Raw genomic sequence first — 13,123 nt, 5'->3', positions numbered from 1 at the left:
GAGCACTTGAAGGAAGGAAGGACCCCAGGCTTTTTCTCTGTGTCTACAGGGTTTGGTACACAAAAAGTCCTTAGTAAATGTTTGCTGGAAGAAGGAACAAATGAATAGAAGAGACTCAAAAAAGAGAGATGAGAATGGGTTTTGATGGCTTCATAAAGGAAATGAGTATTTTCTAGGTCTTAAATGAAGAGTGGAATTTGACTGGGGCAAAGGAGTTGGGGAGGAGACATTTCAAGTGGTGAAAACGTCAAAAGCACTGTCGGAATGTGTGTGCCGTGCTAGGGGCACAGAGAGGCCACACAGACAAGAAGAGTTCACGTGGTGGCCGTGAGGTGGGTGTGCACCCAAGGCTAGGTGGCAGAGGTGTCCTGTGAGCTAGGGAGGAGGAGCAACATGTAAGCTGGCAGTGATGAGCAGGATGGACAGAGGGAAGGAAGCTGATGGAGATACCAGAGGCAGGGAGTCCAACTCTTAGCAGACCATTACAGTAATCAAGTAGAGTTGGGAGAGTGTGGACTGGAGCGGTGGTCAAGGGAATGCAGAGGAGACCTTGTATTTTGTACAACGGGGATTCCCCCAGACCTGGGGGCCCGCTGGCGATCCTGGCAGGAAGGACCCACATTCTCTCCAGCACAGGCCCAGGCTGGGGTAAGTGTAATGGAGTCTGGATCAGGCGTGAAGGACAAGCAACTGAACAAGCCCATAACTAACGGATGTTACAGTTTTCATAGTCTGAGTATAAAGGCACTGCTGGACAACTTAAGAGGATGTCTGAGCATGGAAGAATGAGACCTTAGGTGAGAGAAGTTTTCACCCTCCACAGACAAATCCAGGAAGTCTTCCTGGAGATGGTGGCAGAAGTATAAAGTAGAAACCACCTATTCATCCAACTTGTACCCATCTAATAAATGTTTAATACATGGTATGGGCACTGGGCCAATACAAAAATATTGCAGAACTTACTCTCTAGCATAGGTCAGTGGAAAGCCCCAGACTAAATAATAGCTTCCATGTTTTAAGCATCCATCCATCCGTGCCAGTCACTAGGGACTTAATTTCTAAACCTCACAAGAACCCTGTGAGACAGACATCAGTGTTCCCATCTTTACCCACAAGGACACTGAGGCTCTGAGGCATAACCTGCCCAAGAGAGGAGCAGGGCCAGCATGAAGCCTGAGTCCCCTTACTTGGCTGCCTCTGAAAGACTGGGCCTTTCACTGACTGTAGACAAGTCATTCAGTTTTTCTGAGTCTCAGAGGTGGGTCAGCAAAACAGGTTTTGGCCCTACAACTCAGAACAAAGGAGACAGATGCAAAAGCAAATTAGAGTATGTTACTATCACAGGGGCAGTGACAGGGCACCCGGGGAAGAGGATGGCATAACAGAGAGAAGGGCTGTGAGGCCCAAAGCAGCACAGCCTGACCTCTTCTGGGGGAGTGTAGTCTCAAGAAAGGAGGGGCTCACCTGAGGCTTCCTGAGGGTCCCCTGCTGGAACCGGGGTGAAGGAACTCAGGCTGGTACTGAGGTGAAGCCGGGGCATCCCCGGAGGGGACACAGACACTGATGGGGCTCAGACCTCATCGGCAGGCTCTGCCAGGGTTGAGGAGAGACCCTTTAGGCTGGAGAGGAAAACAGAGGCTTTTCTACTTCTTCCTTCCCGTTCGAAGTCTGCCTGAGAATCTGAGGGAGGAAAGTCCCTAGGGTAGAGGGAAGTGAGAGCTGCCATGCTGGGCCTGGGCAGAGGGGTAAGGCAAAGAGAGTGAAGCACGGCTTTGCAAGTTGTCTATATTTGCATGCTGAGCTCATTGCTGCTCTTTTTCTCCCTAGAAAATAAAATTACATCATGATGGGGGGCGGGGGGAGGGAGAAGGCTGGAGGGTGGTATATTTGGGAAAGGTGAGAGGAACACAAAGGGCGGCTGGCATCATCCTGGAGAGAGAAGATCTGTAACTCCAGGACAGGCGAAGAAAGCCCCCACTTTGCTTCTGGACTCCACTCCTCCCCGCTCTCCCACCTTCAAGGTGGATAAATCTGAGTGGTCATTTACTACGGCTCCCCTGACCCATAAAGGGAAGAAGAAGGTTTTTTCAAACACGGAGTCAAGCAGCTAAAAGGATCCAAAGGCCAAAGGCCTTCCAAACTCTAACTTACTCTTGGCCATCTAGGGTCCCAGCCACTGTGATCACGGAAAGGTCGTAAGGGGAGGTGTGTGTTCCTTTGGGAAGAATTAAATCTGAGAACGGGGTTTTGCTGTTTAGGGGAAGAGGCAGCGTCACTAGTCCAGTCCTCCCTACTTCTGCCCCCATCCCGAGAGTCTTCCAGAACCCCAGCCCCCTCCCGCCTCCCCTCCCACCTCCCTTCCCCCTCTCCCGCCCCTCCCCGGCTCTGACATCACGGGCCGGCCGGGTGGGGTGAGGCGGCGCCGGGCTCGGGCTCAGGCTCCGCGGGCGGAAGAGGCGGCGGCGGCGGCGGCAGGAGCGGCGGCGGCGGCGGCGGGAGCCGAGGCGGAGGCTCCGGACGCTGCTCAGGAACCGGGGACGCCAGAGTGCCCGCTCCCCGAGCGCTCAGCCCCGGAGGCGGTGAGAGGGCCGCGAGGGGACGTGTCGCGGGGAGGGGCAGATCTGGGGTCTGGGCTTGGAGGGGCGTCGATCCGGGACTCCTGGGGACAGATGCGGAGCGTGGGGGCCCCGGGCGGGTCCGCTCCGTGTCAGGCCCCACGGCCTCCGTCTCTGTTGGTGTGCTCGAGCGCGGAGTGCGTGCTGGAGGCGGCGTGGCTCCGGCCGCCCGTTCCACGGTGAGCGGCAGTTTGGGAGTCGGACCGGGGCCTGGGGATTGGGATGCAGCCTGCTTCCCGCCCAGCCGGCTCGGCTGGGCCGGCTCCCGCCCCTCCCTCCCCTTCTGTGGCCTCGGACTCGCCTCGGCTGGCGGTCTCGCTGCCCAGCCCTGCCTCAGCTCCGCCGGCAGCCGCCCCTACTCCGGCAGCTGGTACCACGTGCCTTCATCCAGTCTCTGCACCTGGGGAAGAGGTGGGATTGTCGAAGGCTAGTCCCGAGGGAAGGAATCTGGAGCTGGGGGGTGTAGAGGAGTGAAGTAGCTAACGTAAAACCTATTAATTTCATATAATCCGTGTCAAAACTGTCAGGGACACACACACACCTACAAGAGACACTCCGGCACACACGGTGACACATACCCATGTGACTCTTACACACATCAGCTGCACACAGCAGATCACAAACAGCCTTGCACTTGGGCATCCAAGCCCCCACCTCGTCCCCATTGCCTCCCACGTGCAAGTCTCCTGGAAGAATGTCAGTCTAACAGGACAGCTGAGGGGGGGCCACCATCCCCAAGTCCACCCTGATTTCCTGGGCATTTTCTCCCAGCCCTAGGCTTCGGATTGCCCCTCTTCAAAAAACAGTGAGGGAAAAAAAGGTAGAAAATCCTGGTCGCATTCCAGGACAGGGAGACAGGATCTTGAGGGTGAGTGAGGCTGGTACTTTGAAACTGGGTGAGTAGTGAGGGTAGGGGCTGCTGGTGGCCTCTCTTGCTGGGTCCAGTTGGAGCTTAGGGTGCTGGGAGTGGCTGGCTTCTGGGCTTCTGAGTGGCCAAGGGATGGAGGAGGGGGTGGAAGAAAGGGAGAGGGAGAAAAAGAAAAAATGAGTATGAGTCAGCCAAGGATGGAGCCCAAGTCAGAGAGAGAGAATGAGGGGAATGTGTGTGACAGGCAGACAACAACAAGAGAGGGACACAGGGACAGAGATACAGTCAGGGAACAGGGAGAGGAAGGAAGTGAGAGTCATAGACGGTCAGAAGAGTGCAGAGAGTGCTGGGGAAGGAGGCTCAGAAATTAGGGAGGATGAAAGCAGGATGGAGGTGAGACCACTGGGAGTTAGGGGAAACATGCTGAATATGTATGTTTTGTTTCCCTATGTGTCTGGCCTCCAGGCTGTCAGAGCGATTAGCTTTAATTGCTCTTCCCTTTGTGGTTAAACACTCCATTGGGGAAATTGCCAGAGATGCCCTAGGCTGCTGGCTGCCCTGGTTGCCTACTTCCTCACTTCCCTGACACCTGTGCCCATCGTGTGTCCATGTATTGTCATGCACGTATAGGACCAGAGTTACACCCTGCCATGCCATCCCCTCACTCTCTTAACACAGCGTCACCCACTGTGCAGTGGTAGGCATCACTAACCTGTGTGCGAACTTATTTTCTTTATAGCAGGGACACTCACTCCTTCCTAGTATAGCTATAATAGTACAGTAGCTCTGTGTATTGAAATGAGGACACCAAGTCACAGAACCCAGGAATACTAAGGTATTCTTGGCTACCACCAGGTAGGATAGGATGAAAGCCCATTTGAAGACCAGGGACAGAGGTAATAGATGAGGAAGAGATAGAGATGGGAGAGAAATACAAGTAGAAAGAGAGAGAACCAGATGATTAGAGAATAGCACAGCCCTACTCCCTCTCTCCTGCCCTGCTCTATCCAATGCCTGGTATCTCCTCTTGCTCTCATCTTGGGTCCAGTCTTTCTTCTCTTAGACTCAGGGCTAGAAGCTTAACATTGTCTCTGTACTCAGGGGTAACCCATTTTGCTTCTTGCACTGAACATTTGGAGGTCCAGGTGTCCTACCCCAACCCCTCATTCCCAGGCTGGCTCTGGAATCTTAGAATCCTCTTCTTCCTACTTTATAGATATAAATGCATCCCCTGCCCACCACAAAAAGTTGAATAGAAGCTAAGGGGAGAAGTCAGCTGTGTATGACTGTAAAGGGATAATTAGGGATGGACTACAGGACTGCCTGAATTTGGGGCCCAGATCAAACTTAACCCGGCACTTTCTGGCCCCATCCCTCTGCTTTGCTGTGATTACCACCCTCTCAAGCCCAGGCTGTAAGACAGACAGTGCCAAGCCCCCTTCTGCCTGCTCCAGGGATCTCCAGGTCCTTGCAGTTCCCCTCAGCTTAGGCAGCTGCAGCAGATGTGAGGGAGGGAGGGGTAGCAGCTCCTAATCCTAAGGCTTCTTAAATTGACGAGGATTTGGAACCAAATGCTAGGGAGTGGGGATAATCATGAATTAATGTCCAAATGCATAGAAGTTCTTTTGGTGCTGCCACCTCCCCCACAGAAGTTTACCCCAATTTGCCAGACTTCTCCAGGTGCCCCCAGGGCCTGCCTCTCCGTCCCCAGTGCCCACAGAGCACCCACCAGTCATGTTCCCAACCACTGCCATCCTAGAAGCTCAGAATATAATCCTTAGCTCTTGCCCCTCTTCCTCAGCATCCTCAGTTGGTTTGACTTTTGTCAGGGCCCCACCTGGAGCCAGCTCAGGAGGAGAGGGAGGCAGGAAGGAAGGTGTGAGGAAGCGGTGAGCAGAGCACAGAATGATCTGGGAGGGAAGGGGACTGACTTCCTGGCAGCCTCAGCTCCGGTTCCCGGTTCCTGCCTGAGTATCCTGTCCGAAGAATGGCCTCCACCCAGGCCGCCTGGTGTTGCCTGGGCAGCCTCTGCCCTGTTCCAGAGATCAGGAGGACTTTCTGAGCTATGGGGACAGGAGAATTCTCTATAGGCCCTATGGAATTCTGAATCTTGGGTGAGAAAAGCAACATGGAGAGTGAAGGAGCCAAGCTTCTGCCAAGCCGCACCCATCATGGCCAGACTACAACTGAATAATGGTTGACCAGGGAGACTTGAGAACCGAGTAAGGAAACTCCCCCCAAACTTCCCTACCGTTGTACCTGCTGCCACACCCAGGCCTGGGCAGACTGTCTCCAGGGAGGCAGGCAAGCAGGCTGCCTTTCCCCTCTCCTTTCTGTCTCTTCTCACTCACCATTCCCCACATCCCTCCCATCCAGTGGTGTCATTGTCCTGACAACTGGGGGGACCAGAACTGAGGTTTCCATGGTAACCACTGAGCTCAGGCTGCAGCCTCATTGTGGACTGTGCGCGCCCTGTCCCCTTCCCGCCGCCGCAGGAGTCCTCGTTTGCAGCCTGTCTCTCCCTCTCCCAGCCCGTTTGCTGCCTCCAAACTGTAGGCCCCCTCTTGCCCTTCTTCTTTTCTCTGGATGTAAGCTTGTGATTATCTGCCTGCTTTCACACACTGGCCAGTCACACACACACACACAGGACCACATGCACTCAGCACCGCTCATCCAGTGCTGGCACATACACATCCGTTACCAGAACATCCAGACACGCCCACAGAGCGCAGCGCTGCCCCCTCCCTGTGCCTGGGCCACGCTCTCGCACACACGTTCCCACCCTGTTTCTCTCAGGGGCCTCCTTGTATCTGTTTCACTCTGCTAGAGAGGTCCTACCCACCGCCCCCAGGCTTGACAGGTGGGTGTCTTAATACACATGAATCCCTTCCCACCTACCTCCCCTCTAAGTCTGTGTTTTTGATTCAGAGTCCTAAATCTTCTCCCAGGAGCTGCACACACACACACACACACACACACACACACACACACACACACACACACACACACACACACACACACACACACACACCTCCCCCCTCCCTTCCAGAGCTACACACACACACACACCCCTCCCCCTCCCTCCCAGAGCTACACACACACACACACACACACCCCTCCCCCCTCCCTCCCAGAGCTACACACACACACACCCCTCCCCCTCCCTCCCAGAGCTACACACACACACCCCTCCCTCCCAGAGCTACACACACACATACCTCCCCCCCTCCCTCCCAGAGCTACACACACACATACCTCCCCCCTCCCTCCCAGAGCTACACACACACACACACACCCCTCCCCCTCCCTCCCAGAGCTACACACACACACCCCTCCCTCCCAGAGCTACACACACACATACCTCCCCCCTCCCTCCCAGAGCTACACACACACACACACACCCCTCCCCCCTCCCTCCCAGAGCTACACACACACACCCCTCCCCCCTCCCTCCCAGAGCTACACACACACACACACACACACACACACTCTCTCTCTCTCTCTCTCTCTCCCCCTCCTCCCACAGTATCTCTCATTTACAAACTCTTCTTCGATGTGAAAGCAGGGCACCATGATCCTAAATTCTGTCCCATTTTCTAGCTGAGGGCTTGGTCCCAGAGTCTCCTCGATGGGGGCAGTCTTCTTGAGGGCCTCCTTCCCAAGCTGCCCTTTTCTTTTCTGTTCTTTCCATGCCCCCCTTCATTATTATCCCCATCATTCCCCTTGTCTCTATACCCCCCTATCCTGTCCTTGGATTATCAGTGGAGGGGGCGGGGGCTGAGCTCCAGAGCCTGCTGCTGTGACCTAGATTTCAAGGCGGAGACGGTCCTGGTGCTGACAGTCAGAGCGCATTGTTCCTGGCCCAGCCTGGCAGGGCCACTGCTGGGCCCTTCTGTTTGGTTGCACCTGGGTGTGCAAGTGAGCATGCATATAAGTGCCTGTTTCTTGTGGGGGTCATGCTGGCTCTGCCGCCTGGCTTATTGTGTTTGTGTCATGGTGCCTGCCACCAAGGGAGGCTTGTTTGTTCTGGTCCAAGTAGGGGGCTGGGAATGGGGCCTTCTGGGTCCACACCCCTTACTATATAGTGGCCATGCTTCTCTGCCCCCGTTTTCCTTCATATAAACAGAAATAAGGAAAATGGGGTGTTGTCGACTAGCCCCTCTCTGCAATTCCTAGCCCACTGTTGGAGAGATTTGTGGGCAGTTTCCTACAAGGTCTTCTCCCTCCTTGCTCCACCCCTTGGCCTAGCTACAGAGTGTTTACGGCATAACTTGTTTTTGTAAATGCTTTACTTTTCTAATTATAAAAGAAATATAGTCCTGGCCGGGGGGGGGGGGGGGGGGGAAGCCCCTTTTTAAAAACCTACCACTAGAGTTGTATATTTTGTCAAATCCAGAAAGTTCATTCTAAGGCCTGACCTTTTTTCTTTCTGTCTTAGCCATAGTCCGTATCTTAGTGGAAAAGGAGGGTCTTTGATGTCCTCTCCCTTTTCACCCCAGAATCATGAAAGGGGCATGGGGTGAAGGCCTAAATGAGATCCAGCCTTCCCAGCTTTTCGGAGGTCATGTTGAAGGTAGTGCCAGCCGGATGTTGATGGAAGCAGAAGTGGCAGCCCCCTTCCTGCCAGACTTTCCCAAAGCAGCATCTGAACCCCTTCCCCCTGCCACCCAGCCAGCCTGAGAACTGGGCAGGGGGCCAGAGCCAGCCGCTTGGTATTCTTGGGCGCGGGGGCTGCAGGCATAGCACAAAGGCTAGGAGAGAGGGTTGTGTGGAGGCCTGGCAGCCATCAGGGGAGAAAATGGGCTCCACAAAGGTGGGGCTGTAGCCCCCTGCTTTACCCTCCCCACCCCCACCCCGAGACCTAATGACTGAATGCAGGGCTGAGCATGGAGGGGCCCGGGGACCATTAGACCAGGCAGCTAGGCATCTATCCAAAAATGAGTCACTAGTGGTGTAGTGGGGAGTTGAACTGAGGGACCCCATTTGCTTCTGGAAAAGAATGGGAGCTAGAATACGAGCCCCCGCCAGCCCCTTCTTTTTAGCTTCTTACTCCCACAGCAAGCCATTCCCTGGTAGTTGTTTTGGAGTGTTTTGTTTTGTTTTTTGACAGGGGGAGGGGTTGCAGGTGGGTGGGGCGATCTGGGTGAGAAAGTCAGGAGCAGGTTGCTATGGTAACCGCCTCCTCAGTCAGGGAGCGGTTGCCAGGGTTACTGTTACAGGGAGGAAAAGGAAGAAAAAAGATGGTGGGAGAAGGAGGTGTGATTTTTCACTCCAGCCTCGAGCTTGGTCCCTAGCTTTCCAGTTACTTCCTGTCTGCTCCTATCTCCCTTGGGTCGTCCTTTTCTCCCTCCAGCCCTGGCCTCCCCAGCCTGGGTTCTGGGCACATTCCTGGCAGGGCTGAGGAAGTGGGCAGTGCCAGTGAGTGAACCAGATCCTGAAGCGCAAGTTCAGCGTCCTGTCTCCTTGTTCCCCCAACTCCAGTCATGGCCGAGTACGGGACCCTCCTCCAGGACCTGACCAACAACATTACCCTTGAAGATCTGGAGCAGCTCAAGTCAGCCTGCAAGGAGGACATCCCCAGCGAGAAGAGTGAGGAGATCACTACTGGCAGCGCCTGGTTTAGCTTCCTGGAGAGCCACAACAAGCTGGACAAAGGTGGGGGAGGGGACACAGGCATCTTGCCGCCAGCCCCTCATGTGGCTCAGTTCATGCAGCAAGCAGAAATTAGACCTCATGCACAAAGTGCACGCCTCTCTGACAAGGCAGGATACGAGGAATGCTCTAGGAGAGGAGGCTGGCTCTAGGGCAGTGGTCTTTACATTCTTCATGGTTCCGCTGTTAGTAAAAATATTAATTCAGTAGAAGAGGTTACTCAGATCCTACTGTGCTGTGCTGTTATCACATATATGATAGAACATTAAAGTAGAAGTTAAAAGTGGTAAGAATTTAAAACCACAAGTTCTATCATTTTCTTGTCTACTTTGAGAGACCACGGCTCTGGAAAGGGCTTTGGGGAGGAACTGGTGTTTAAGATGGTCCTGAAGGGCAAGAGGGATTTCAAAGGTAGGATCCAAAGGAAGACATGCTAGGCAGAGGGACACAGTATGTTTAGAAGTGGCTGGAAAGGTAATTTGAGACTGTGCTCTGGCGGGCCTTGAGCGATGCAGCATTTGATAGGTGAGGTGAATAACCTGAGGGCCCTCTCAGAGAGATTAACCTGTAGCGTGGAACATAGGGAGGCTGAAGGCGGACATGCTGCACTCAGGAGACTACTGCAGTAGAGGGGGGGACCCAGGCAAGAGGCATCGGCAGTCTCCTAGAACTGGCCAGCTCATAGACATCCCTCTGGTCCGAACCTTCTTGTTCACAATTACCCTTCTCACGAGGCTCAGGATCTCTCCCAGGTTGTCTCAGATCCCACCCTTTCAGTCCCACATGTGCTGTGAGGAAATTCTGATGCATGTTGTGGTTTTGTCACTAAGTCATGTCCTCTGTCCATGGGATTTCCCAGGCAAGAATACTGCAGGGGGTTGCCATTTCCTTCTCCGGGGATCTTCCAAGTCCAGGGATCGAACCCGAGTCTCCTGCATTGGCAGGCAGATTGTTTACCACTGAGCCAGCCACCAGGGAAGCCCCCATTCTGATGCTTACTTGGAGGAAAAGTGGAAGAGGGACAGGGTGGATGATGGGTATTTGGAAGGCCAATTCATTTTCTCTGCTCCCCTCCCCTCCCATGTGGAACCTGGCATTTCACCTAAATCTCACATTCTAAATCTGTAATCTTGAAACTTAACTGATCTGCCCTTCCTGGGAATAGTCCTCTGTACTGTTTTTCGCCCTGGCTTTCTTTCCCTGGCTTAGTCACCCCTCGTCTTCCAGGGGGAGGCCTCACTCCTCCGGTGGGAGCGCTCAGTCTCTGTTCTTGAAGCCCAGTCCAGTACTGTAGGGGAAGCTGACAGCTACAGTCTAGCTCTGACCCTCAGTCTCCTGCCTTCCTTTAGACAACCTCTCTTATATCGAGCACATCTTTGAGATCTCCCGCCGTCCTGACCTCCTCACTATGGTGGTTGACTATAGAACCCGTGTTCTGAAGATCTCTGAGGAAGATGAGCTGGACACCAAGCTAACCCGTATCCCCAGTGCCAAGAAGTACAAAGGTAAGAGGCCATGCCTTTAATGTGCACCTTTGCCCCTCCCATGGAGTATCTGTGGAATACTTGAATTTTGGGAGAACAGAGGCTCTGTTAGCCTACCTGCTGTCTCCCATGACTTCTGTCCCTGGACATGTCCCTTTTTGCCCTCAGACATTATCCGGCAGCCCTCTGAGGAAGAGATCATCAAATTGGCTCCTCCACCGAAGAAAGCCTGAGCAAGGGAGAGGAAGAGGAAGGTTGGACCTTCATCAGACTACTCTTTCCCCATCCTCCAGGGGAGGGGCAAGGGCAGCCCTCCCCCATCTACCCACTTACTAACCTGGTCCTAACCCCCTTACTGTGCGCGTGTGTGTGCGTGTGCGCACGCTCTGGCTGTCTGTCTATATGTCTAGCTCATCTAGTTCCTCCTCCTTGTGAGGGGATGGGGGTCAGGGGCTGGGGCTGGGGGTGGGGCTGTTTCCCCACTCTAGGGGGAGTTGGGGGCTATTTCTATGCAAATAGAAATAGACACATTCTCTTACTTCCCTTTCCTCCACTCTTCCCCTACCTCCCAGAACTGTGGGAGCAGAAAGGACCTGTGTTTTCCGACGTTGAGGAGGCGAGGCGGGAGTGAGGCATGGGAGAGTGGGGTGAATCTAACGAAAAGCAGTGAGAGGGAAAATGAAGAGGCCACCCAACCCCCACCTGGAAGGGGCAAAGAGAAGCCAGAGTTTGTGTTTGTACCCCAATGCTGGACTGGCTGAGGAGTCCTGTTTCCAACTGTTCCTCAGGTTAGAGGGCCTGGGCACCAGCAGGTCCCCTTTTGCTCCCCTTTCATAGGCCTAGGGTGGGTATGAGCCAGAGATCACTGGATCCTTCCCTGGCTCCAAAGTTCAAACCCCATGGATAACCCAGCACTGAATTCCACCCCCATCCCCCACCTCTGGAGAGACTATGCTGGGAACATGCCCCCACCACTGAGCCTGAGGGGATGAAGGCAGAGAGGAGTCCCCTTTTCTACTCCTTTATTCCTACTCAGACTGTTGCACATACTAACCTTGGGAGTTCCTAGAATAGAAATCCTTAGGTTTTAATTCCAGTCCTGTTTCCACCTACAGAGTCCCAATGTGGTTATTGCAGGCAACGTTCCCTCTCTCCGTGGTCTAGAAGCCCCTACCCCAAGATAGAAAGAAGGGAAGAAGCTAACTACAGTGTTTCTGTTGCACTGATCCCCAATTCAGTCCAGGAGGGGGCTTGGTAACCCCTCTCCCTCAATATCCTGGCACCTTGGGCTTGTGAACACCTCCTAGCCAAATCACTAGAGTACAGTGACCGCAGCCTCCTGCCTGTCCCGAGTCAGCCCTCCCCACCCTGACCGTGCTAACTGTGTGTACATATATTCTACATATATGTATATTAAACCCGCACTGCCATGTGTACCCTTTTTTGTGGTGTCTAGCATTAACTTATTGTCAAGGCCCGGGCGGGGGTGGAAGGAGAATGCCACAGTGAAGGGAGTGGCAGAGTCAAATTGCTATATAGTCGAAAAAGAACACTTTTTTAAACTTTAATTTCACATGCAATCTCAAGAGACTATTTAGAGAGTTTAAGTGAGGTGGGGAGCTTTTAGGATGTTGGGAGCAAAACTTCAGTGGGAGGGAAGGGCTGGCTGTTGGAAGAGGGAAGAAGCCAGACTGGCTGGAGAGCACCCTCTACTAGCCTAGCCCAGCCCAGCCCAGCCCGTCTCCTCTGGCCACTGCTGCGGACACCTGCCTTAAAACATACACCTCGAGTACTCCACGGTTTTGCCTTAAAGGACCTTCCCAAGTTTCCCCAGCCCTGTCTGGCTTTCTCCCTCAAGGAGAGAGAGATGCTGGTAAAATTAGGAGGTGGAAAATGAGCATGAATTGTCCTTCCAAGCCAGGATATGTTATGTGAGATGGAGTCTGAGAAAGAGAGAGAGAGAGAGAGAGAGAAATAGGGAATAAAGAGGCTCTTCAAAGCGAGGCTTCCTTTGAAGAGAGGAGAGGATGAGATGAGAGAAGGGAGACAGGGTTCATTTTCAGCAGAGTGTAGTAAATGTCTCTGTAAGGCAAAATAATCTAAAAAGACTAACCCGCCCTCCCATCCCAATACTGCTGTGAGATCGCCCCATTCTGTGCTCCTCTGTCTGCAGTGTGCACGGCCTTGTTCTAACCCTGGAATAAAGGTGATTGATTGTACTGTACCTAACTGATTTTAGAATTTCTGTGAATGACCAAGATTTTGGAGGCTTTGGATGACTGGGAAGGGAGGGAGAGCAAAAGTTACCCCCAAATCCTTAACTGCAGCCTGGAACAGAGATCAGGAAAATACCCCTAAGTAGTATCTCTCCCTTCCCTCATCTTCTAAGTATCACTGAACTGTGAGGTGTATTCCACTTATACAGTCTCCAGCTGGAGCCCAACTGCTGGAAACACGGATATACCAAGCTGGACTTCCTAAAACTGTAGTAAGACTAAGGTCAG

The 13,123-nt window shown here is 53.4% G+C and overlaps 1 protein-coding gene across 1 annotated transcript; it reads left to right on the top strand.

The window, feature by feature from the left end:
- The first annotated feature begins 2,408 nt into the window (after positions 1-2,408).
- On the top strand, positions 2,409-12,061 carry PEA15 (proliferation and apoptosis adaptor protein 15). The gene is made up of 4 exons (XM_043878970.1): positions 2,409-2,579; positions 8,965-9,138; positions 10,485-10,640; positions 10,788-12,061. The coding sequence occupies exons 2-4, from the start codon at positions 8,967-8,969 to the stop codon at positions 10,850-10,852; spliced, it is 393 nt and encodes a 130-aa protein (XP_043734905.1). The 5' UTR covers positions 2,409-2,579; positions 8,965-8,966; the 3' UTR covers positions 10,853-12,061.
- The last annotated feature ends 1,062 nt before the right edge of the window (positions 12,062-13,123 follow it).

The sequence above is a fragment of the Cervus elaphus genome, chromosome 20 (assembly GCF_910594005.1).
Source record: "Cervus elaphus chromosome 20, mCerEla1.1, whole genome shotgun sequence".
Classification (NCBI taxonomy): Eukaryota; Metazoa; Chordata; class Mammalia; order Artiodactyla; family Cervidae; genus Cervus; species Cervus elaphus.
Note: the sequence above shows the minus strand (reverse complement) of the source record. Positions and strands in the feature narration are given on the sequence as shown.